General features: G+C 43.2%; 1 protein-coding gene across 6 annotated transcripts in view; it reads left to right on the forward strand.

Annotated features, from left to right (window-relative positions):
- RIPOR2 (RHO family interacting cell polarization regulator 2) overlaps positions 1–26,837 on the forward strand; it is a 109,575-nt gene that overhangs the window by 65,570 nt on the left and 17,168 nt on the right. For 5 of the 6 annotated variants that reach the window (XM_030971904.1, XM_030971905.1, XM_030971907.1 and 2 more), the window contains exons 2-12: positions 9,907–10,033; positions 11,188–11,343; positions 11,977–12,055; positions 12,271–12,294; positions 13,337–13,390; positions 16,149–16,298; positions 17,184–17,247; positions 20,970–21,013; positions 22,261–22,386; positions 23,789–23,937; positions 24,992–25,121. In XM_030971904.1, coding sequence (XP_030827764.1) covers positions 9,907–10,033; positions 11,188–11,343; positions 11,977–12,055; positions 12,271–12,294; positions 13,337–13,390; positions 16,149–16,298; positions 17,184–17,247; positions 20,970–21,013; positions 22,261–22,386; positions 23,789–23,937; positions 24,992–25,121 — 1,103 coding nt within the window. Of the gene's footprint in view, positions 1–9,906; positions 10,034–11,187; positions 11,344–11,976; positions 12,056–12,270; positions 12,295–13,336; positions 13,391–16,148; positions 16,299–17,183; positions 17,248–20,969; positions 21,014–22,260; positions 22,387–23,788; positions 23,938–24,991; positions 25,122–25,658; positions 25,806–26,837 lie in introns of all 6 variants that reach the window. The other variant, XM_030971908.1, reaches the window with a different exon arrangement.

The following is a 26,837-nucleotide window of genomic DNA, read 5'->3' on the forward strand; positions in this document are numbered from 1 at the left end:
AATGAAATGTGGTTTCAGAAAGTGGTGGCAAGGAGAAAAGGTCTGCCTAAAACTACAGATGTTTTCTCAAGTGGTTCCTGTAAACACTTGTGTGTCTATAAAGCTGTTCTGCTCTTTTTGTGGATACCTGGTATAAGAAAACTGTGTGGGACAGGGTTAGGATAGCTGTGTCTTCTGGCAGTCTGCACAAAGCAATCACCTTTTCTGTTTTGCTCAGCTGCCCTGTTGGTCATCAGCCCTCTTTTTCTAGCACCAGTGTCACAAACACAAACTGTTCCCAAGAGGGACCCTAGCATAGACCCTTACCCCATTATGCTCTTCAGATGCTTCTTACAAATCCTTTAATGATCCTGACCAGAGAAAATGATGGTGTTTTGGGAGAAATTTAGGCTGTTTCATGGTATTAGATGTGTACTCTTATATCCTGTGCCTTGAAGAGGTTTTTTAAGCTTAAAATACTGTAGCCAAGAGAATAATAAACTCTGCCATAACTTTAAATAAAATTTTTTAAAGTCATGTATGTAAGAAGACTCAAGTTTTGAATTTGAAAATGAGCTGAAGCCAAGAGACAAGCGAGTTGCATCAGAGCAGACAGCAATTCTTGGTTGTGCATGGACAGTGTTCAGCTACTTGATGCACTGCAAGAGAGCTTCATACAGATGCTATAGCCAAATGTAAATGAAGTAACGCAGGACTTTTATGGCAATGCTCTTTAGGTGGCTATTCTTGTAAGGTGTCAAAAAGATTAAATAAATCTGTTTCTGCAATGCTCATGTCTGGGAGAAGAACATCCAGCTTTAAAAATCTTCTCCTAGTTCATGTAACAGTGTATCTTGAACAGTATTTTAGGGAGCAGTGTGCCATTACGACACTCCTGGAAATAGAATGATCATATAAACATCTACAGAGTTTTAAGTCACCCTAATCCCATGTATTTAAAGAGGAGCAGCAAAGCGTTTGTATCTCATTAGTGGCTGAAGGGATTTGACAACAATGATGTTTTACTTTCCTTTCAGGGATGAAAAGCCTGGCGTACTTGTTTAATTTAGCTCACTCATGCTTATATTAGAGCGTACCTGGAGTGGATACCGAGAACAGCCAGTTTGTCTGTCTTGGCTCAGGGAAAACAAATAATCTCTAGAGCAGCCCACTGGTTACCCAAACCATCCTGCATGTGTTTACTTGATGCATTTACTTTCCTGCAGATGCAAAGAAATGTACTGTCCTTGCCCATGCTGCTGCCATCTGCATTAAATGAGGATTGTAAAACAGCAAAAATATTGGTGCAAAGTAATTAAAGAAATCAGCATTCTCAAGGACAACTTTTCTAGCCATTGCTTTTTTTTCCTGTCATGGAGAAGATTTTTATATTCATTCCTTGCACAGTCTGAGAAAGTGAAGCCACTCTGTGCTGCTTACACTTGACATGCAAATTTAGGTCACTGCTCAGATTCATCATGGATTTTGCCAGAGGACTCCCACTGGAGCTGTGTCTGTTGACATCAGGGCTGTCTTACTCCACTTGTGCTCAGATGGACTCCTGGGCTTGTTACTCCAGATGTTCCTGTTAGTCAGTAAGGGTGAAGGGAGACTACCTGTAGCACTCACGGGTTCCTGGGCCTTCCCTAACACTAGTGCTTGCCAAAATGGGCAATCAGTTGGTCATTTCTTGTGGTCTGAGCTAAGAAATTAAAATTCCACCCAACATCTGTGGTCAACCAGGCCTATGCTAAAAGAGGTAGAGAAGTAGTCAGGCTGCTCCTGGCTGGAGGAGTTCCCATAACCTGTGTTGCATCCTGCTAGTCTTACTACTGCTCGCAAGATTGCTCCTTGTAGTTTGTCTCCTGATGCAGGGGTAGATAACAGAGCTGCCCAGAGTCTTGCACCTTTATGGCTGTGCAGTGCTGCGAGAATGACAGTGTGGTTAATTGTGTGCTCAGGCCACTCCGCTGAACCGCTTGTTAGGGATTTTGTGCAAGGTGGATTTAAAGCATGAGAGGATTGTTCTCGGTTGGGTTTCAGAAGTGCTTTTTCTTTAGATTATTTGCCAGCACTTGAATGGCAGTGGGACTTTGTTTTTAATTAAATCTTACATTGACATAAAGAATTATCAGTGATGAGTAGAATTGGAGTTGACTTCTAATTAAAGATAATTCTGCATACTGGGGTGGGTTTGAGATAAATGAATGTCAAATGTAATTAGATGGTCAGATTCTGATCCCTCAGCCACACTCATAAGTACAAGATCAAATTTTGCTTATTTATGCTAATGCAAGCTGAATATGATTGCTCTATGTCTGTAATGATGTAGGGAGCAAGATTAGGGAGGGCTTCATGTGGGCTCCTGCGCATGCTCACCCCAGCCACCAGTGTGAGATAAATGTTGGAACTGAAAAAAAAAAAGGAGGTCAGCTGCCACGAACCCATCTGTTGTGTGCGGAGCCATTTAGGATCAAGTTTATTTTCCTTGGGTTTATTACAGTGAAATGACTCATTTGCATTTCCCTCTCCTTAGGTTTTCAACTATACTAAGGGGGAAGGTCTTTTCTCTGAAGGGAGGTTAAGCAGAGGCTCCCTGGCAACAAAAAGAGAGAAATGGGGGCATTGCACTGAGAGCTCTGGTGAAGGAGTTGCTGCAAAAAGGGGAGGAAGAAGGCTAACTGTGGTATGAGACAAAAAGAGTGCTGCTTTCACCTTAGCCACTGCCAATCCTTATTTCTGTGTTCTAGTGAGGTGATGAGAATTAGAGCCAAAGGCATGTTTTACAATAAACATAAAATGAAATGCAAAGTCCTCACACTTACTTTGGAACCTAGACTGGTGTGAGAGATAACTTACTGAATATATGGAGCTAATATATTGCAGTGGGAGCATCAGCTATTCAGGTTCTATGCACTTACAGCCATATCTACTTTACCATTTTGCTCTTCACCTGGGCTGTTAGCTTTCTTCTTACTATTACTGTTGCTTTTTTGCAATAAAAAGGTTCATGTACATCATCTGGTTTGGGTAGGAGGAGCAGAAGAACAACGTGGGCTGTTACAGATGGTAGACAATTTGTATTTCTGGTCAGGATGTCTAGTGATGAGCTAGCATTTGAATTGAAAATGCCCTTACATGCAACGTTTAAAATGTTCTTACAGAAATGAGGCCATAAAGTACAAGCCTTTTTCCTAAGGCTTGTTACAATTTGAAACAAAAGCTGAAATTTGGTACTGAAATACTACATTTTCATTTATTAGAAACAGGTAATGGCAGCTTGTGTTCACTTGCAGGGATTTCTGCATGAAAAAGTAAAGCTCCCAGCTGGGGGCTTAAGAGCTATAAAAGACGCATCAGTTGCATAAACATTTCTTTGTACATTGCAAGAACAGAATCCACCTGAACTGAAGGTATTGAAATACAGCTAATACAAGAATCACTGTGGGTGTCCCTGATGGACATAAAGTCGTCAGTGAGAAGTGTGCTCAAGCCTTCAGAGAGATCCTGCTGGATAGTCAATGCTGAGGATGTCCATGGTGAGGGCAGAGACCGCCTCGGGGAGAGCAGGATGAGCTGCAGTGGGCTCAGCAAAGATTCTTGTTGCTGCAAGAGACGGGGCAGAAGTTTCTCTTCCTGTGCTGTGGCTGCCAATGGCTTTGGTGCCCACCCAAGTGAGTCCCATGTGCTCCCACATCTTGTTTGAAGGAGGGGGCTCCATCTCAGCTGCAGCTCCTTCTCTGTGCAGCACTGCTCTTCAGCCGCGTGGGGAAGCCCACATGGCTCGTTCTGTATGCTAAAATTAATGCGTGGAGCTCACGGGTGTGCTGGCCTTTCACCGGCTGATGTAGGCTTGGGAAGCATGCCTGTCGGTGCAGCCATATGCTACTATTTAGGAATATCTCTAAGCCTTGGACTTGGGTGGAACAAATGCACATGATTCTGGCAACCAAGAATAGTTCTTGGAGATGGAGCTCTCATGTCTGTACAGTTCTAGCAAATGCTGCCCTGCACAAGGGAGGAGCAGCCCAGTCACTGGGAGCATAAAATGTGCCATGAAGGTTGATTTGTGTAATCGAGTGACCAACAAAAGACACCTTTCTACAGGTGCTTCCACCTGTACACAGACAGAAATTATGAGCCTGCTCATCCAAGCTTAAGAGTTTTTGTCCTGAAAGTGTAAAACCTCTTGTGCAAGAATTAAATTTCTTGTGAAAGTTTTTATAATGCTCCTGAGCACTCTTATCCACATAGCACTGTCAAATTTTTATGTTTAAAAACCCAAAAGGATGTCTACTTTCTCATCCAAGATGCATGCCTCTGTACCTTCTAGGAGCCTAGGGAACATGGAAATCATAAATTCCAGGCGGTAATTTGGGCTACTGGCCATGCTGGCCTTGTATTGCCAAAGTGATTCAGCTAAATCAGAAGGAAGAAATTGGAAAAGGAATATTAAAAATTACTAGACTTAGGCTACAAAAGCAAGCAGCATGAATTGAGGGTGGACTGAATGAGCTTGGCGCTGAGCTGAGCGTGTGTAAGTTTAGAATTTCATTTTGTTCTTTGGGCTTATGAGTGCAAAGCAGAAAGATTTGGCTGTTTTGGAGTATGACATGACTACTAGGGCATAACAGTTCCTTCCCTTATTGTGGTTGTCTTTTGGAGAGATGCATGGTCCTAAATGTCATCTCATTGCATTTAAAAGTTTTTCTCCTTTGTAGGCCAGCCCTCCCAATAGGCAGAATATAGACCTTGGCATAGATGAGAGAGGAAAATGTTCTTTTCTTTCATTAGTCACAAAGATATTGGCTCATTTGTCGGACATACCCCAGGTTTGCAGGTAAGAAATGTTCCTAGCACCCCAGACAGAATTGGTTGACTTTTGTAGCCATCCAGTCACATTAGTTAGTGGACCCCCTCAGCTCGCCTTAACCTAGATAATTATCACTTGATTTTTAACAGGCAGTCTGCAGACCATCATAGATAACATACAAACCATCTCACTGCAGGGATTACCTCTCCTTAGATCCAGAACGGACTTGAACCATGTGTCACACAAGAGAATAATATAGGAAGAAAGGATGATCAAGGATGCTTTCAGTCACTCAGCCCTATCCCACATTCCCATTTAATCAGCAATTATACATACTCCCAAAGTGTCCTCAAAGCCTTAGCTGCAGACAGCTCCCTTACCCCTTACAGCAAATTCTAGACCTGGAGCCATAACTGCAGCTGCTACACAGGGAGAACAGGAGGAATCAAGGGCACCCTCACCACTGTATATTGCAGCTTTGCATGGTTGTTAGCACATGTCTAGCAAAACCAACTTCCCCTCGTCATGTGGTGAGCAAAAAATACCATCTCCAAACTGGTCATGGGGAAGAAGCAAAGAAAAAAAGGCTGTGCAAAAGTTAGACTAGATTTAGCAAATATGTTTCAGCCTGAATTTCCCCTCTTAGCTTGAACCAAATACTGTTTATCAAATATTTTGGCACTGTGGGAGGTAGAGGTCTATGCTGAGGGTGATGAAGAGAGGGCAGCCCTGCGAAAGTGATTGTCCCTTCCCTACTCATTAGCTCAGGCTCAGCTGCTTCCCCATTTCCAGACTGAAAGAAGAGCTGAGAGAGGGGACTTTCATTTCCCTGGGGACAGACACATCATCAATTATCTGCCATTCTGTGCTGCAAGCTGTCAGCAAAGAGGGCAGAGGAGTACTGATAGGATTTCACCTTATCCCTTGACTCACTGATGGGCTCATCATTCAACTGCTGTGCACTTAGCATGGGCAGTACTAATTATATTAATTATACTTCTACACAGGGCATGCTTATATTAGCAGTAAGGAGACTGCTGTCTTTTTGAAATGGAACATCCCTGGTTCATTAACTATATAGATTTAAAAGTGTAAGTGTAGTCATTATATCCACTGCTGAAGTGGACCTCTCAAATCACAGAAGCATTTAATATCATTTTGGATGTGCAACTTGCATTATATTGAGAGCAATATTTATATTGCATGTAGAAGACAGTAGCATTATATCACATTAACTGCTAAATGTAGACTGAGAAACTTGATCGCTCCCTTGGCATAGCACCAGAATGCCCTTAGCAGTGTTCAGCTGTGGGGATACCCATCAGGTCAGTAAGAGATCTGGGTGAGCCCTCAGGGGCTGAGCCTTGCTGAAATTGTACTAGCAACTGTACCCAAGCGTATCATCAGGATACAGCTGTATTATTAAATTCAGAGGTAGGTTTATGTAGTTGGTAGCAGAGAGACCTGTGAATGGTCTAAGAGGCAGGAGAAGAAATGCCTCTCAACAGAGGGTATCACAACAACATAACAGAAATTTATCACTCAAAGTGTTTGCAAGATGGATATCATTAATGTTATTCATAACAATTAATAATCCATCAATGCGGTGCCCATATGCAGCCATTGTCTCTGGGAATCTGGGCCGAGGGGCTGATGCAATTTTCTGAGATTGGTTGGAAGTGTCTGAAATGTCATGTTACGAATATTAGTTTAAATCTTAAGAACAGATGGTGTTGGTGCAATAGAGTCAACCTTTAACCTGACCAATGGAAAATAACTGAACAGAACTGGGAGATTTCACCAGTTCCTACTACTACCTCCTTTTATCTCAGTTTTCTTCTGTACAGAAATTAAACATACATTATTCACCAAGATTATATATAATATATAGGGAGAGGCCACAAGCCTATCTGGGCTCTGAGTTCTGACCATTTTATGCAAAAGCAAAGCAAAAGTAGCTCCAGGCAGGTCTTCAATTTGCATTTCAATTGCACTTCTTGCACATTTTTTCTAGTATCTTGGGGATAGTCTTAGCTACTAAAGCCTTTCAAAGCCATCTGAGTGCTTGAGCAAAATAAAGAAAATAAATAAGTACATTCCTTTTCAAGATTATTTATTTTTTAAGTTTGCCCAAAGGAAAAGAAAATCAAAACAGTTCCAGTGTTTCTGCACAGTCAAATTTGGACACTAAGATTCTGTTCAGAGTGAAAGCCATTAGTGTTCTGATCATATTAATAGAGAAGAGACATCATGCAGAAGATGCTAGCATTTTTGCAACAGTTGTGAATCTAAAGCCCTTTTCAAAGCCAGTGTGGTTGTTATTAGCGCCCAACTTCGAGTTTTGTTTTATCTCTCTTATTTTTTGAGGGATGGTTGATGTTTATGCTGCTAAATCTCCTCTGACTGTCAGTGTTGTTTAGCTCCTCCTAGGTCTCCAGATGTTGTCAGGGTGTGTGTGTTAATCATCCTGTCAAGCTGTGCAAGTACTGAACACTTGCAGGAGATTTTCTTTCTGGTCCTTGGCACTCTGGACCAGATTTTTAATGCAAATCCTTGTATGGAAGCATGCAGATTGCAGCTTAATTGTCTAAAGGTTATTTGCAAACCCAAAGGGAACTTGCTGTGCAGCCCCCAGAGTACTGTGATCGGGTGGTTTCCGCTCTGTCTCGCAGGAGGTGGCTCTCTGTGGAGTTTGAACTGTTAGGCATAAACTGGCACAGGGAAACTCTACTATCTATAGGGGTGTGAGGTTTGACCCTAGAAGCTGCAAAATGCCTTCTGGCAAGTGCTGTGCCAGGTATCAGCAAGGCTGAGCGCAGCTCAGCCCTGCAGAGGTGTGCAGAGAGCCTTACACATGGGGGTGAGTACAGAGCCAAATTTGGGCTCTCAGTGAGCAAAGATTCAAGTACCTCCAGCTGTGGCTGGAGCATGTTTATCCCTGTGTGAGTTAGCCAAAGTGCATCCTCACTGTGGTATCTTCTGAGTTTGTGAGAAGCAGCAGCTCCAGAACCTCTCTGCCCCTCCATGCTCTCCTCTTTCCGTGGGTTTCTGCCCAATACAGCTCCTCATGGTCCTGGTCTGCCCGAGAGCAGCTTCTGTGTCCCAGGGGTTTATCCTTGCTGTGGTTAAACTCTCTGAGCCCTGAGCTGAGCAGACTGCCTCTGGGCTAGGCAGGGACGTGAATGGTGAAGTATCATTGCCTGCTGACCACAGGGGAGGAGAGAAAACTGTCTTTGACTGCACCCCGTGTGGTATTTCTGAGGCTATTCAGTCAGGTGAACACCCTCACTTCCAAAACAGGAAGATGCGCAATAGAGAAAATGTCTCATTAGCAGTAGCGCTGGCGGTGCTGGGACTGGAAGAAATGTTTCTGGCAGAGTTCTTGCAGAAATATTCCTGACAAAGCTGCTCCTTAGGCAATGCAGTCTCCTCCAAAGAGAAACAGTAGTTTGCCATGGCACCCATTGCCACCCCAAAGAATATTTGCCCAGTTTAATGCTCCAAATTAAATATAACTGAGCAGTGCACAATGTTTCCCCACATATTTGCTTTCTGCAGTGAATGTTTGCCATGCAAGCACCACGTAGCTCTGGTGCTTATCATTAATAAATATGTTCAGTTGTGAAGGCTCACAGGGTAGATGTCTGGCTTTCACAAATGGCTGTTTCATTGGGCACTCGCAGTCATTCCTGACCTGTGGGGATGAGAGGGTGGTTTAGACTTGCTGTCACCCCTTCAGCCCTGTAGGTCAGAGTTTCACAGAGCATCAGCTCCACTGACTGCAGGCAGCTCCAGCCCCTGCCATACCACCCTGCTTCATTACCAAGCTCATCCCTCAGCCAAGCTACTGGAGTGAAATAAACTGGGGCCATGGGGCAGGCTGGATCCAGCTTTTAAAATAGATGGAAAAGAACTGCTGAAACTCCTCTTTTTCATTTCCTGTCAGGTTATTTTTAAGCTGGCCTAGTTTCTCAGTCCATTTCACAGCCCAGTGGTGTCAACAGCTGAACTGACATCCCAGGAAGGATGGAGGCAGTGAGAGGATGGGTCCTGCAGGATGGGGGAGCTGTGTCTGGCAGCACCCACTGACCAGCTCCCTCTTCTCCAGCATCCCCGTTTTCCTACTGCTCCCTGCCCTGCTGCCTGGCCTGTGTTGGCCATGGTGCTCCTCACAAATTGGTGAGGCCACTCCTCTTACCAGAGCAGCACAAAACCAAGCCAGCAGAAAAATCAATTTAATTGTCTGGCGAGGACAGAGACAAGAAAAACAGTGGATTAAGGAGAAAAGGAAGACAAAGGCGTCCCCCTTTTCCCTTGTGGCAGCAGACAGAGTTGCTGTGAACCGTAGCACTTCGCTGCTATTTATTTGTGGATGGATTGAAATCATCCTAGTTTAGTGCAGATGCCAAGCTGGGCATTGGAAATGAGCACACAGAGGGCAAGGGCTTCCTCCCTGCTGAGCCCCCCCCAGACATGTGAAATGCAGAACATACAGTGCCTGGAGCTTGTTTACTCCTCTCTCTTCACAGTGGAGGGCATCCCTCTCATCACGGCATGTCATGGCTGCACACACAGCCGCTGTGTCTTCCTTCTCAGCAGCCCCTGGGCTGAGCAGCCATGGGAGCAAGGATCAAAGGGGAGCTGCAGGGCGTTCATGATGTATCAATCCTTTTTAAAATTATTACTGTGTATAATCACACTTTGCAGTGACGGTGAGTACCTCCAAGAGCTCTGCACGCTCCCATAATACTTCCCAGGATAGATAGGGACGCTGGGGCTGGGGGTGAAGCATGCTAGGCACAGCAGAAATTGGGGATGGCATTGGGATTATCACATTGAAGTATCTGGTTTCTAGTCCCACATACGGACCCTCTTTGTGTCTCTGATACATTTTTCAGTAGACCCTGGGCTGGAAGTCAGAAGTTAAAAAAGGATTGTTTTGGTCTTGAGTGGAGATGATTTGGAAATGCAAACAGATTTGTGCCCTGGTTTGCAGCCCTTCATGGGGTTCAGGTACCCCTTAATGTCACGGATGGACACCAGGCTGTCTGGCCTCACTGCCTGCCTTTTACTGTAATTCCACCCTCACTGACATGTTTTCTGTTGTTTTTCAGGAATATCTCCAAGGCTCCCTGACATCATGTCAATAGGATCACATTCATTCTCCCCAGGAGGTCCTAATGGGATTATTAGAAGTCAGTCCTTCGCTGGCTTCAGCGGGCTTCAGGAAAGACGGTCCAGGCAAGTGCCCTTGCTCTCTAAGGGGAATTTCAAAATCAGGCTGTAAGGGAGTTCTGGGCTTTAGGGGATGAAAGGGGAAAGGAGGTGAGAGAGGACTTCTATCTTTCTGACTCTCTGCCAAATAAAATGTCCTAGGCTAAAATGTCTCTATATATTTTTTGTATAACTAAGGTGTTACCCTCGGCCTGTTTGCCTCTCCCCCATTAATGCAGGGCTTCCTCACATGCCTCAGAGCTGTGAGAGAATTTCAGAGAACAGTTTTAACTTATGCAGTGATCTTTTCAACATGTGAAATGTGCAGGAACACTGCACATGATACACTTGCCATCACCTCCTGTTTAAGACCACTGCTGCCTAAAAGAGAGTTTTCTCATTGCTGCACCACTACAAATCCAAAAGAAAGCTGTTTCCCTGAGCTTGGCTGTGTAGCCTGTCAGTGCACTGCCCCTTAGCTACACACAGGACCTAGGGCTTTGAATCAGGCATGTCCAAGCCACGCAGTCCTGGATGCTCCCAGAGGCTACTTTACAATTGATCTTTACTTGTGTAGTCTCCCAGTGCCAGACCACCAGTTAGCAACTGAGGAGTAACAGCAGCCAAAGGGCCTCCCACTGTCAGCCCAAGTCCATGATGGTTGTTAGATGCTGACCTACCCACCAGCAAAGTCCCCAAAGAGGCACCTGTGTGCAGCACAACTGTCCTCACTTTGCCATACACTCCATACTCAGGACCAGTGGTGTGATGCTGTTCTCCAGAAACTCTCTTAATCAAATCCCAATCTTCCTTAGGACCTGCAGGCTTTACACCTGAGATTGTCTGGGCTCCCCTTTCTGTTTAGCATCTGGATGTAGCTCAGCTCTCTCATGGGCTCTCTAATGTGAGTTAGGACGGGCATAGTGTAAGACAGAGAAATGTCTGATGAGCCTCAGACTCAGCCTTGCATTTCCAGACAAGCACTTATGTCTTGGGAAGCAAATATCCCAGGCTGCTCAGATTTTTAACCCATAAAGAAATGCAGACCTTTAACTGGCAGGCACAGAAGCACATTAATTTTTTGCTAGCAGAGATAATATCAGAAGATTTCTTCAAGCTAAACTCCTTTGAGATTTCTATGATTTATAGGGATTTCTTCTTCTTTGATGTTCATTTTGCAGGTGTAACTCCTTTATTGAAAATTCCTCAGCACTCAAGAAGCCCCAAGCAAAGGTGAAGAAAATGCATAATTTGGGCCATAAGAACAGCACCACGCCCAAGGAACCCCAGCCTAAAAGGATGGAAGAGGTTTACCGAGCCCTGAAGAGTGGCCTGGAGTAAGAGCTTTTATCCTGCTTGTTGACTGAAGCTTTCTTTGACATTTTAGAGCCTAGAGAAACCAAAACAGGGACCCTTCCTCATAAGAGACGAACCTACACCTCTTGAAGTCTGGATTGCAACACTTAGTATCTAAAATATTTGTATGGGAAACAGGAATACAGGAGGCAGAATCCCATTTCCATTCACATTTTGAGAAAAGCTCCCAAAGTCTGGGATTTCAACATCAGAGTTTTTTTCCCTCTGAGTTTCCTAGAGTCCTATCAAAGGCTTGTATTGCCTTTCAGATAACATCCCAGATGATAACAGGGCTTTAATCAGCCAGATACAGGCGCAGCGACTGGAAGGCACCAGCCCATAAACTGAGCAGCAGATTAGCTTACTTGAAACTGGTTGTTCAGTGTAAAGAGAACATTGAGCCCTTACATAGTTAAATAAGTGGGCTCCTATGTATTCCCAAAAAGGCATCAGGGAGCTGCTTTTAGGACAAATCAACATAAATGAGTATTTTGTCTGTAAACACATCCAGTGAGGAAAGCCATTTGTCAGGCGGATTTTCTTTTAGGATGGTCATCAGCCAGCTTGGTATGTGCTGCAGAGCTCATGCATCGTTCTCTGGTTTGTGTTTGCAGTGAGTATCTGGAAGTTCACCAGACAGAGCTGGATAAGCTGACTGCTCAGTTAAAAGACATGAAAAGAAACTCACGCCTGGTACGTGCCATGCTTTTTCATGTGTAGATGCACAGTGGCCTTCATGAGGTGCTGGAGCAGCCAAGGGATGGGTGTGGGATACAGGGAATTTGCACTGATGCTCTTCTTCCCTTCTAGCCATTGTCTTGTTTGTGATTTCTGTTGAGTGTCATAAAATACTTTCTCATGGTGCTGTTGTGTTGCAAAATTAATCAGTTTTGTGTTCTCTGTTGCAGGGAGTCCTGTACGATTTAGATAAGGTATGCTACTCCCTTCAACACCCATTTTGCAGGGAAGCATTAATATCCATACAGTGTACATGGAAACCTTTCTTAGAGGGATCTGCTGGCCATGCCAACACCTGCATTTTCAAAGGAAGAAGTCCCACTCCCCTCCTCTTCCCAGGACTTTGGTATTGCCCACTAATGCAGCATCAAACACAGTGTGCTCACTGATCTGGCATCAAACGTACCCCACCAACCCTTTTTCTGAGGTCTGCCAGGTCAGACTGGCTCTGGGATGGGCACAGACAGAGAGACAGACCCCTCCCAGGCAAGGAAGGAAGGAAGCAAGCAGAGGAGAGACTTCCTTTTTCTGTCAGCTGACAGCCATTAAATCCATTCCTTTGTGCAAATTCTCTTAGCCAGCCCCCAGTCAGATGGGGGCTGATAGCAGTGCACAGGGGGCTGGGGGGAATCCAGGTCAAGCCCCAGTTCATTCCTGCTCCTGAGAGTTCTGAAGAAAGAAAAATTGAAAATACATTTTCCCTGCAGGAAAATTTGGGTGAAAGAAATATTTCAAAAACATTTCCTGAAAAGGTCTGACTTTTTTTTTCAGTCAAAATGCCAAGCTTGAGTTTATTCTCAAAACGAGCTTGCTAAGGAAGACAATGGATCTTGAAATGCAAAGCTTGATCAATATTAATATGGGATTTCAAAGTATTGAAAACATTACTTTTTAACTTAAAAAAGCTGTGCTTTCTTTGGGTTTTTTTTGTTTGGTTGGGTGTTTTTTTTTGTTTGTTTGGTTTTTTTTTTATAATTCAGAAAACCTAGAGAGATCCCATCAAATAAAAACTCTTATTTAAAAATATACATTAGGTAAAGGAGTGAAGGAGCTCCATTGTCAGCAGCAGCTTAACAGTAATAGGGTGGGACAACTGATTCTGGATTCATGGTCATGGAAATCCTGTGTGTTTTAAGGAGGAGTATCTCAGATGCATGAGGACTAGCAGAGCTAGCATAGCAGTGGCTTACTGATTTATTTAAAGGTGCCTCACCTCTGCCTTTTCCTTTCTTTCAGCAAATCAAAGCAGTTGAGAGATACATGAGAAGGCTGGAGTTCCACATTAGCAAGGTAATGAGCTCTCTCCTATCATCTTTCTTCTGCATCTGTTCCTATATTATTGAGGAAGCAAACCCTTGGCCTCCTGCTACCCCTTTTTGCTGGGGAGGCCACTCCCAGATTGGCTGTTTTTTCCATGATAGGCTGGTGATCAGAGCCAAAGAAAGGGTTTCCACATAGACCCCAAAGTCCAGCTATGCCCCAAGACACTCCCACATACTTTTAGGTACAGAGAGAACATCGGGTTGGAGACCTGCTGGGGAAAATCTATCTCACAGCATGGAGAGTTGCATCTGAAGGTAATTTAATTCAGCAGTTATCTCTAGCACACACAGCAGCTAGTTTGGATTTATTACTGGATTTCACTGCTAATGCTTTTGCTGCATGGTTTGGGGCCCACATCCACTTGAATGCATCGGTGAGAATATCGGTGCAGGTACTTGTGATTTACACTAATACATTTTAGAGCTGGGTGAAATCCATGGCGTGTATTCTCTTACTTATAAACATATCTGCTAGTGATTAGTTGCTTTTTTGAGCCTGACAAAGGAATGAATTATTTTTGACAGATGAAATGTCTTTTGAGAGTAATTTAAAAAGCATTTGTGCAGCTTTAAGTCCTGTAATTATGACAACCTATCCAAACCTTTTAATTTCAGTCCTCTTACTCTTGGAGCAGAAAATAAAAATATAAATCATGAAGCAATGGACTGAGATTTTGTTCCCCAAGCCACCTACTCCCTTGCTGGCAACATGAATAACAAAAATTAGTACTTGAAGAACATTTCCATTCAAATCCTTCCCACTTCAACCTGCTCAGAGCTAATGGTTTCTGGGTTTATAATAAGAGTGAAAAGCACCAAACGCAAGAGGTAACGCTGGTCAGTGTTACTCAGGCTTGCCAACTACTGAGTTCGTTCTCTGTAACCCATGGCAACAGAGACAAAAGGAACCAAGTGTGTGGCATTAAAGCCCACAGGCTTGGGCAGGTGGAGGAACATCTTTGTTTCTAATGACAGAAAAGGTTTTTTCAGCAGTATTTAATCAGGGACACAGAGATGCCCTCTGTCTTTTACCTGCCACTGCTCTGTAAAGGAAGGAAAACAAGGAAAATGGAGTGCACCACAGCAGATCCCACATACTTGGGGAGCAGATGAGCACGTCCTAGCTACACTCACATGGGCAGGAGCAGGATTATCAGTCCCAGACCAAGGCTCCACTCCAATGTCAGAAGTAAATACCAAGTGACAGTTATTTATAGTAGCTGTCTTTAGCTTGCTGGCTAGCAAGAGAAATGGGAGTGAGTATGAGTGCAGGAAGCTTTTTTTGTAACTTCAAAATGGTAAGATGCTACCTGTGTCTTCATTAATTTATGCTGAACTCTTTCACTTTGTAAAGCATTCCCTGTTTTGGGTAGGGTGCCCTCAGGTCAGAGGCTTCAGCCACCAGTTATCCAAGGTAGCCTTGTAAAAATTGACCCAAGGCTTTGAAGCCATCAGGAAGACAAGCCCTGTTCCAAACAAATTATAGAGGTTAAGCAGGCTTGGAAAATGGGATTTGAAACATGCCTGGGTTGTCACATCAGGCTCATCTCTAATGCAGCACACAGAGTCACAGACTGATGAAGCCAAGGTGCTGGATGCTTTCATAGAGAGAAATTATGCCATAAAAATCCATTGCTGAGCAGGAGCACTGTGGGACGCAGAGTGACCTCTTGATTTCAGAGATAACAATGGAAAGAGTTATTTTAGGTAAAACCCAAATATGATCCTGTTTTTGGAGGGACGTTAGAAGCAGAAAGAAGAGACACTTCTTCTGTTCCTGTCCTTCTCCTTACTCTGATAGTCAGGTTAGAAAACCCACATCTTCTGTATCTGGCAGATTTAGTTTATAAAAATAATAAACCACTATATATAGCTGGAGTATATATGTACATATATTACTCAGAGTAAATGTGTGCGTTCAGTACAGGGATTAGAAGAAAAAGGGAAACCAAAGCACGAGGTGTGTAAATCCATTGCTCCTCTGAATCTAGATCCAGGTGAGACTTCAAACTGTGTGTGACTATGCTTTGCAAATCTTCAGAGCACTTACAATATGTTGGGTCCCTGAGTTATGTCAAGGGAGCATAAAAAAAAATGACTAGATGTGTCTGGGGAAGTTGAAGTTCAAAATACTGTTTTAACTTGACATCAGCTGTTTGTAAGCGCTTTACTTGTGCTGATTCCTAGTATGACTCCCAGTTTCTGGAGGATGGACAGTAAGAGTGCAAAATATCACTCCCAACTTCCAATATTAGTCAAATATTGCAACAGCCTTGATCCATGGCTGATATTAGGGAACCAGAGCCACTGCTGACCCTGCTAAATGTGCCATTTACCAGTTCCAGTTGCATTTGGCAGTGTGGGCAGTGTTGCAGTTGCCCTTTAAAGAGCTCTTCCACAGCGAGATGTCTGAGAAGCTGGCTGCTTTCCTGCCTCACTGGTACGATGGGGAGAACACGAGTAGCAATGCTAGAGGCATGCAGGGCAAGCAGGTGAATTGCTGGCATCTACTGTTGCTCTATTGAGATTTTTACAGTGGAAGTTACTTTCATCTTGTGTTTCTTTTCCACAGACTGTAACACTATCACAGCTTCATTTCCTCAGCCCCTCCATTGGGTATAATGGTTTGGCTGAGTTTTCTTTTAATGCAAATTACTTCATTGTGTTGGCTTTGTTTTGCTGGGGATTCTGGGTTTTTTTCAGCACACTTTCTTTGTTCCCACTAGGTGGATGAGCTTTATGAAGCCTATTGCATCCAAAGACGTCTCTGTGATGGTGCCAGCAAAATGAAGCAAGCTTTTGCAATGTCTCCTGCCAGCAAAGCAGCTCGAGAGAGTTTGACTGAAATCAACAGGAGCTACAAGGAGTACACAGAGGTACATCCTCATCAGTTCATTCTTTTCACTCTCACACTGTTTTTAAGCCATGGGAACTTTGCCACTAATTTCAGGAAGAGTTTCATCCAGAAATAAAAGAAAACTCATCAAAGAAGAATTAGTATTTATTTTTCTTCAGGTGAATATCTGATGACTGACAAAGACAAGTTACATGGGCCCAAAGAGTTCCTTGAAATAACAGTTTAGACTCTATGGGAGCAGGGTTATACTTAGGAACTGCAGCACCAAAGCAAAAGCATAGATCTGCCCCAAACCTACTTAAACTCCAACTACCTCCTTCCCACCTGCAGATGTAGGGATGGCAGCTTGACTGGAAATGATGTGCCTAGAGACATATGCTGCATCCTGTGTGTTGTACTTGCTGTGATCAAAATCTATTTTATTAAGCAGGCAGGAGATGATGAACAAGTCTAATAGTGTTGCAGACTTCCCAGCACACAAGCTGTGACAACCTTCCAAAACCTGAAGGAAGAACTGGAGAGGGTCTCTCACAGCCTTCTTTCTTAATGTAGTCCATGTTTCTTGAGAGATTAAATCATGCTGGGAGCCACTTTGCCATAGAGCTGCTGTTGGCACGGGTCCTGGCTGGAGAGGACCAGAACAGTGAGCAGGTTACATTCCAAGGGTCAAAGCTTCCCTTTTGCCATCATGAGGATTAGCATGCAGCAGCAGAGAAGCACAGGGTTGCAGTCTCAAAAAAAGCAGGCATAGCTGCCATTTTTAGGGCCAGCCCTAGCTAAACAAGAAGGATGGCTCAGAGATTGATTTTATTGCAAAATATCTTGAATCTATCCTTACAAACAGACCTTAAAAAAAATCCCAGAGTAGTTTTGTCTGCCCTCACTGTTCTCTTTTCCAACACAGAACATGTGTACCATAGAAGCAGAGCTGGAAAACCTATTGGGGGAGTTCTGCATCAAGATGAAAGGTAAGTGCCTTTTCACCTTTCCCTTCTTTCTCAGAAACAGTAGCAGTTGCTGCACACATTGGTGAGGGAATTGAGACGCGCTGTGTGACATGCATTTATGACAGGTGGGGTTTCTCACCCATTGCTGAGCCTTCACACCCCTGCCCACTGGAAAGGATTACAGAAACAGGAACACCAATGCGTACAGACTTTCTGAGGTTCTGCTTTTTGTTTTCTAGACTAAATACCTCCCACAAAGACTCCTCCCAACAGCCAAAGCAATTCAGTTTCAAAGACTGCTGTCATTTTTGCCTCTATTTTCAGTAATTCTTTGAGAAGGTGACTGGGAAATTATCTGAATTTCCATGGAGCTGAACTCAAAATTTAAAATAGCTTTTTAATTTGACATCAGCTATTTCTAAATTCTTTACTAATTGTGACCAATACTATTTTTGACCAAATGTAAAAAAAGCAAAAAGCTGGGGATGGTTTTCCTAAATAACTCTGTGATGGCATTTGCCTTTCCATTTTATTCCTTGTCTTTATGAAAGGGTAGTTTATGGGTTTGAATACAATGGAATCAGTTTTACTTGAAGCATCAATGGATCATCAGGTATTGCTAATGCTGTTATCCCTTTAAGACTCAATGCCTTAAAGAAGAGATTGGGAGGGGATATCTTTTTTGGATCTTCAGTCGCTGGCATGAGAATAGTTCTATAAAACAAAGTCAGCATCTAAATATTCATGAACTCTTAATTCTTCACTTGATATCTTGCCATTTAAAACATCCACAGTATTGCTGGTGGAGTTTTGAGAGGTCACAATCTCATACCAGGTTTTAATTCTGCCTGCCTTGTCACAGTTGTTTCCTATGATTTCATTGCATAAGATTAAGATTAATCTTAGATTAAATTAAAATAGCTACTCTGCGCTCTCATGTTAGAGAAAACAATTGCAGCAGATGTTGGAGTTCTCCTAGCTCCATCCCTCAGGTTTTAGATGAACACACAGAGACTGAGACAGATATTTCTGTACAAGAGCCCACAGCAGAACCACAGCATGGACATGTTGAATGAAGCAGTGTCAGAGTGTGTAAAGGGATTTTCCAGCTCCCTTGGAGCATTTCTTTACTTGCTGTAAATGCAGTGCAAGTTCCTGGCAGCAGGACATGTTGCAGAAGGTGTCACAGTGTCACAAATGTCTTGTCTGAAGAGGTCTGGCCTCTTCTCTTTTGGATGCCAAATCCTCTGTCAGAGCTCAAGGGCTCTGGAGAAGTCAGGTACTGCACTCATGTGCGGGAGCAGAGCACAGAGCACAAGCAGCAGCTGCTTCTGAACAGAGTTTGCATCACGTAAAGAAGCTCAAATTAGAGAAATGCCATACTAAGTATTCTCTAATTAGGGCATCTGAGATTTCTATCTAGATAGTTTTCCCTAGGAATAGGAATCCTATAGGACAATATAGCCATCGCTATTGCTAAGGCTTGCAGCAGCTCTGGCAAAAAAGCCTGCAGATCACACAGCAAGTTTCCCCCTCAAGTTATACTGCAGCATATCTAGCTAACTTTAGGATCTAATTTAAAATCAAAGCATTCCTCTCCCCAAAGCTTATCTGTTCCTAGCCATTCCAGTGAAAATTATTTTTATTTTGTGCCCTCTGTCACTTACACTGAAAGCAAGCCAACCTACACAATGCTGTCAGGAAGCAGGGGAGCTGCACAGAGCTTTTATGACTGATATTTATAGAAAAATAAAAGCCTAATCATTTTTCAGAATCAAGATAATAAATGTGCCAGCAGGCTTAGCTAACTCGTCAGGATTAATCAGTTGTTGAAATTTACCAGGGAAACCCAGTGTGGAAATTCCTGTATGGAATCTGCATGTCCTGATATGATGTACAGGAAAGTGCCCTTATAGCTGTTTGAAGAGCCAGGACAGCAGGAGGTGAAAAGCCCAGATGTTTCACTCAAGGGAGAACAATTTGCTGGCCTGACACACCGGTGGCTCTGCTACATGGAGCCCACCACCAGCAGCCAGGAGTCCAGCATCCTGCACACCAGCAGAGCTGCATGTGCTGCCTGAGCTCCAGGTGGCCCTGCCTCCTTGCCACAGCCCCGTGATCACCTGTCCCGTGTTGTTTCCTATGAAAGTACTTATGCCCTGTTGTCAAGTCAGCATTTAGCCCCCGCTTCATCATGCTGAAAAGACTTGGCCAGCCTGGTTGGGCCAGTCACAGCTCACAGACTTCAACATCCATATGGAGTTTTAAGCTGGAGTTTCCTCACCCACCCACCCCATACACTGGGCAAAAAAAGGACCTTTTATTTTCCTCACATGCTTTTGGTGATGTGTCCCAGGAGAGATCAAATTCTCTTATAAAAGCGCAGATGGGGAGAGAGAAGTGGTGGTAGAGTGCTAGTAATCTTAAATTATTTATTAACAGTAAATAAATTAGAAAGGAATTGGTAATATGAGCTCTGTGCAAGGGCCTCTTTGTTCTGCTGAACACTAAGATGAGCAAAGAAAACTATTTTCTGGTCAAAGAAATGGCAGAGGCAGATAAGCAGATCATGAGGACAGCCCATGACTGCATGCAGGGATTGAGTTGCTGCTACAGTACAGCTAGCAGGACTAATTCATCCCTGCAAATACAGGCAGCACTAGGGTTCCTCATACTTGCCTTGATTTTAACACACCCCTGTGTGTTGCATTGGGGCATCCCTTTCTCTGCCACAGCCTTTGTATGTGGCCTCAAGGCACTTTGTTTGGGCACTGCAACACTAGAGGCGTAGATTTAGGCTCACACAGGCAAAGCTGGGTAAGTTTTTATACCAAAACAAGTGCAATGGCTGCACACTGAGGGGAATCTGTGAGAAAGGAGAAGCTCCCTCTGTGGGAAAAACAACCAGTTGAGTCGTGTGGAAGAGCAGGTCAGCAGGCCAGGAGAGGGGTGGTAATTCCCCTTGGATTTCAGTGTGGAGCCTCAGCAAACTTTCATTTCATATGCACAATGCTGATATAAAAATAGCATTGTTATGTCCTACCTTAAAAAACCCCAAACAAAACATAGATCACAAGTGCTTTGCTGTGCTACTTCTCCTGGTCTGGGGAAAAATGGAATTAATCTGGTATTACAGATGTCAGTCATATTTTGTGATGCACTTACTATTGAAAGACACTCAGCTATTATGGGAATGATAACGTTATGGAAACACCAAGCAGAAGGAGCCCCTGTTGCTTGCTCTGCCTCTCTGAAGATGTGCTAAAAAGGGATCTGTATTGAAGTGTGCAGCTCGGTCAGACAGCGTTGAGCAGCACTACAGGAGGATCAGCAGCTCGCCTACACCTCGCCATGGGAGGGGCTCTCAGCTGAGGGTCTGAAGCCAGGTGATGTCAGGAAGGTGTTTCTCCTTTTTCTGTAGTTACTATAGAAAAGGAAACTTCAGGCTCTAACAGGGAAAAATGCTGGAAGGTATAAATCTTCCATGTGCAAGAAACGACAGCCCAATGGATTTTATACAAAAGAAGAAAATAGAAAATTAGGATGGTGGGTTGTCTTGGTTCAGAGGGTGCACAGGCAGTAGTAGGAGGGGGTATGTAAACAGCAGCTGGGGGGCTGTGGGAGAGTGTTGGTCTCTTCTGTCCAAGTGTGGCTCCGGGCACCCCACGGCACCCCACTTCTGGGCTCAGCCACGCTTGGCAGCCCAGGCCCTCCCACAGCCCCTCTGTGTCTTTCCTTCTCAGGTCTGGCTGGCTTCGCTCGGCTCTGCCCAGGAGATCAGTATGAGGTATGTCTGCATCAGTTTGTTTATTAAATAGCCAAAGAATCAAAAGGAAGGCATACCTCTGCTGCTTTTTATGTCATGATGAATAAAACCTTTTCACATCAGCACCTCAATTGAGCAGCTATTATTTTTCCCGTATGTGCTCTGAAAAACCTTGCCTTCTCTGTATGTCTGCTTTTGTCAGGACATCTGTCAGAAGACCTGGATTTTGCATTCAGAGGAATGGATGATAGCTGTTAGAAGAACTTTCAACTTTTTTTTTTTTAGCTTTTAAAAATCTTATTTGTGACAAAAGTTTCTAATTCCCCTGGAAAAAAGCATATGCCCCATCCCATGCAAATGGAACACATCCTTGCAGGCATCCTTTACTGAATGCATAGGCTCTACTTCATCATAGAGCTAAGTGGCAGAAAGACACTGAATAACCATTTCTCGAGACCCAGATGTTACCTGCTGTGAGGCTGCATCAGGATCTCTGGTCATTGCAGTGTTTCAGTAGAGATCATCAGGAGTGTGTTAATTAGAGATGGATTAAAATAAAAGCCTCCAGCTCTACCAGAACAGACCTAACCTTGCAAGAAATTTGCAGTGGATTGATAGTGGATCCCTCCACCCAGTACTTCCTAGCTGCCTCGATCATAGATTCATTTGTTCCCACTCTCATTCCCTGTGACAAATGATTCCTGCTTCCTCTGTGGGGTCAATTAGTTGGTGCAGGTGTCTCCCAGCTGGCCCAAAGTGGTGTTCCTGCTCTTGATGCTTCATATTGAGTTACTGCACTATGGATGTCATTCATTTCCGTCATCAGACAGCCAAAACCTCACAGCTGGGGAGGTCTCTGATGGGGAGTGGCCAAAAGCTCACCTGCCTGGAAAGGCAGATGATCCAACAAGTTGTAGATGTTAGGATAGACCACTGGTGCTTTCATCCTGCCCTCCCAAATCTCCCTTGCCCTGCCACTTTCCCTGTAAATGGGGTTAAAAGCCTTGCAGCTTTGTTATGTGTCATCAAGTTACATGAAGTTAAAAACTTGGGTGAGGGGTCCGCTACCAAAAGGAGCAATTAGGAGAGCTGAGAGATAGAGATCCTCCAGTAGATTTTTCCTTCTGACTTGATGGGAAGTGGAAGGGCAGCACCTACACCACCTAACTCTTCCAGCCTTTCTCAGACTCTTTCCCCAGTTCTGTTCTGATACTTGTGCATCATGAGAACAGATTTCTCAAGAAAATGAGAGGATTTTTCTTTTTTAGATTTTCATGCGTTATGGTCGCCAGCGCTGGAAACTGAAAGGCAAGATAGAAGTGAATGGCAAGCAAAGCTGGGATGGAGAAGAGATGGTTTTCCTCCCTCTCATTGTGGGACTGATCTCCATTAAGGTATGCATGCTGAATCCTTTGCCTGCAAGCAAGGCAGGAGTCAAGAACCTGCCTTTTTGTGCACCATCAGCAAAAACCACAGAAGCAGATCATTAAACTCTTTAGAAATGAGCCATAATTAGTATTTCTGACACACCTACTAAAGTTCTGTAGTATTGTCCAGTTTAGATACTACAAGACTAATCCATTTGTGAGAGCTGTGGGAGAGATTTTCTTCCCAAACTGGAGTCTTTTCATCACTGTTCCATCTCTTCATTGCCCTCAGTGTCCCAACCCAGTTTTCTCCTGGCTGGAAGTCAATATGCTTTCTTTTCCATAAGCCTTCAGCATAGAGATACCCATTCTCTCATCCCTGTCTAGAAATTGCTCCTAGAAACCATTCCAGATGTCCTTGGTTAGGAAGCTTAAACAGAAGAATGTCTTGAAAGTTTTAGGGGAAATGGCCCTCATAGACACTGCAAAGATGTTATGACAAAACATGGAGGTGATTACAAAACCCACAACCAAAATAATCCCAGATGCGTGAGACAGTAGGTTTTCAATGGAAGGCAAGTTGTGACACATGGTGAGTCACTTTCCTCAATCTAACACACAGGTTTAAGGTGGAAAGTTAGGAGAGAACCCCTTTTTATAGTGCACAAGAATCCCAGTATTATTAAGGTTAATGTGTATATTCTCTTCCCTTTTTGGATTCTGTCCAAACACTTTCACATAAAAGGCTCAAGAACTGACTTTCAAGCAAACAGCCAAAGGCTGGTTTGTGTAGGAGCTGCATATGGAACTGTCACTCTGAATTCGCAGGCAAATGTATCTCTAAATATGAATAGTGCTCTACTCGTACTGTAACAACATACACAGAGGTGGTTCCTCAACAGTAGATCTGTGGAAATCCTCACCAAAGGCCATCCTTGGTGCAAACAATTACATGGCTTCAGAGTTACAAGAGAGAAATACCTGGAAGAGAGCTCCCTTGGGAATTACTAATTAGACAAGTTACATCAGGAGATTCCCAGTCAGGAATTTGTCAACTGCTGAGACACACTATGGCCTCCCTGTTCTCACTCTTCCCTTGGGCACTGGTTATCATTAGTGCAAAAGATCAAATACAAGACTAGACAGCCCCTTGGTCTGAGCCAGTATGGTTGTCCTCTTCTGACTCCTATGAAAAACATAAAGAAAACATGGAATCATGATCATATGCAACTATGCATTTCCTAAAAAAAAAAAAACCAAAACAAAACCACCACCACACCCAGATTTTTTCCTTAAGTAATGCAACAGACAATAATATTTTAGAAGCTTTTTGGCAAGGGGCCAGGCCAGACAATTAAAACTATTATCTTGGGATTAGGGATTGCAATGCCTTTTGTGGTCCTAAATATCCTGTTCTTGTCTCTTACAGGTCACAGAAGTTAAAGGGCTTGCTACTCATATCCTTGTGGGAAGTGTAACCTGTGAGACAAAAGACCTGTTTGCAGCTCGGCCTCAGGTGGTTGCAGTAGACATTAATGACCTTGGCACAGTAAAGCTCAACCTTGAGATCACCTGGTAGTAAGTAGAACTTTTTGGTCAGTTGGTCAGTCAATCAATCAGTCAACTGTAAAACTTCAGCCAAAGAAAAATGGTTCATCCATGTGGGTTGTTCTCTCCATATTTTTCCTGCCAAGGAAGATTGTGAAGGAACTGTGGCCCAAGTTTGGTATATGAGAAGTAGTTCATGGTCAGCCACAGTTTGCCTGCTTTTCCTGTGGTAAAGAGGGTTGTGCCTAGTTTCAGCTGTTAAATTAGGTTTGGTAAGAACTGACATTACAAGTTATGGGAACTGTTTAGTGATGATAGATCTCAGAATTGCCTAAAGCTTACTTCAAAGCTTAAAAATGGGATATAACTGAGTGCTCATATATATATAATTTATATATTTTTAATATTTATATATATTTAATATTTTTTAAAAATCATTTTATGGATTTACACTAGCTTAGCAAAGTTCGGGAACTGGCCCATCTTGAAAAGCTGGCTTTTAAGGGCTTCATACACCACAAGAGTGATGGGAAATCTCTTGGTGTTTTCTATTCACATTGGTCAGCATAGGTGAGCTGGTAGCCTAAGGATACAAACCCAATTCTCACTGCATTTTAATGAAATAAGTAAATGTCATTTCTGAAGAAGCATTGATGCATTTAACTTTTTGCAATCATGTGTGATGTTTCTTGTAATGCAATAAACATGAAGGCAGCAATAACAGCTCCTGGTTTCCTTTACAATGCAACAGCTCTATTAATAGTTGAGCACCTTTCTCATTAGCAAGTGTGACACTTGGCAACTCAAATGCACGAATACTTTTCATGTGAGAAGAATAACATCAGACTACACTACAGAAATTATTTCTGAGGAACACTTTTATCAGAACCAAAAACCACACTACTGAGACTGCTGTCTAATTAACAACATTTTCTTTAAACACTTCAGTTTAAAAACTTGTTACCTCTGGGTTTTGATGTGCTAATAAACCACCCTTTCAAAAATGCTTTCTATGGACCTGAAAGTCTATCTTGCTCAGCCTAACAACCTTTTATTTTCTCCCCTCTTGCTTGTGTATCCATAGCCCCTTTGATGTTGAAGATTTGACCCCATCCACAGGAAATGTGAGCAAGGCATCTGCTCTCCAGAGGAGAATGTCCATGTACAGCCAAGGCACTCCTGAAACACCAACCTTCAAGGACCACTCATTCTTTGTAAGCTCTGCTTGGCTTCGTGTTTATGTAATGAGAAACCTTAGAGCAGTTCAAACACTGCAAACATTTCACTGCTTTACATGTCTAAGCTTTTTGTGCCCTGGTACCAGGAGGTTACTCTTACAAATACTTATAAAGCAAGTGCATTCCTAGCTGCTAATCCTAAAAGAAGGTGACTATGATCCTGGCATCTTTGAAACTATGTGGCCAATTAATGCATACCTATCCTTCCTGCCTGACTGCTGTGATGCTTGAATAATCTTTAAAAAATGTGTTTTCATTTTGCAGCAGTAGTTAAGCAACTATTATAGCACAAGTATTTTTAAGTATCCTGTGATAAAATTTGCCCCTGTACTGAAGATATTCACAGGGTGTTCCTACATTTTGCATGAATTGAATTCTGAATGCTTAATCAGGCCATCTGTACAGAGATTAACTTTGCAAGTGCCACATCCCATGCCTGTAACTTAGTACTCTGCTGCAAAGCATTCATTTAACTTGCCCTTCCTCACACCCTCTTTGCTTTAACTGTTGAAGAAATGGCTGCATCCCCTGCAAGACAGGCCAAAGTTGACAATCTTAGATGCTCTTCAAGACACTTTCTTTGACAAGCTTCGTCGCAGTCGCTCTTTTAGTGACCTGCCATCGCTCAGGCTAAGCCCAAAAGCAGAGCTAGAGCTATATGTGAGTCCTGGTTTTTGTTTGGTGAAGGATTTTTTCAGTTCCTGTGTGGCATTTCCATTCCCACGCATGCTTCGTGTGTCGCTCTCTGTTGCAACTTGCTCATTTTGCTGACTGATTAGAGGGCAGGACATAACTGTGAGCCCATGCAGTTCACATTAAATCAAAATTCCTCTTGGTTTCTACAGAGATAATGATCAGAAGTCAACTATCTGTGGGCAGAGAGCAGGGCAGGAGTACAAGCCACCAATGTTCTTAAAGATCACCTGCTACACTGACTGACGCTCTACATTTACCTAGTAACATGACTTTCAGAAGCTAAAAGCATACACATGTCAAGAGAAAGAAGAAATAGACCTTTGGCTATGATTATGTTTAGGGAAAAAAAGCTGCTAATAATACTAGAAAAAAAAGTTAAGTTTTGGACATTTAAACCTTAAGCTTAACAAGATGTGGATGCCTGCAGTTCTTTCCAGCAAATTGTCAGCAAAATAGTAGTTGCCTTCCATCTGTGCCATGCATTTCCATGAGCTGGCCACATAACAAAGCAGGGTTTGTAGCTTGGATAGGCAGGTTGTGACTCCTGTAGTGATTTTTCCCCGTATGTCAGTCAGAGATGAACATAGATATATATCTGCCCTGATAAGTCTGGAGTCTGCATATGATGTTTTTGCTTCTTTAATGATCAGTGTTCTGCTGAATACACCACCAGTTTTGCTGACCCATTTCAGCAGAAACTCATGTTGGAGAGGACTCCTGTATAACTAATGTTCAACAGTTGTTACAGACATCCATACCACATGCAGGACATTGGATAAAAAGAAATAGCACAGTACTATCACCACTTAACCACCATGACACTAGAGAAACTTTTGGAGCAAACTGTGTTACATTTTACAGATTGCGACTTTAGAAGTCAGAAAATGAGTAGAACATAAATCTGTTATGAGTAGGAAAATGCAGACAAGGTGGCTTGTGTACAATCTCATTAAAAAGAGCCATGGTACAGGAACTAGAGCAGTGCACTGGAAATGC

The sequence above is a fragment of the Camarhynchus parvulus genome, chromosome 2 (assembly GCF_901933205.1).
Source record: "Camarhynchus parvulus chromosome 2, STF_HiC, whole genome shotgun sequence".
NCBI classification, from domain to species: Eukaryota; Metazoa; Chordata; class Aves; order Passeriformes; family Thraupidae; genus Camarhynchus; species Camarhynchus parvulus.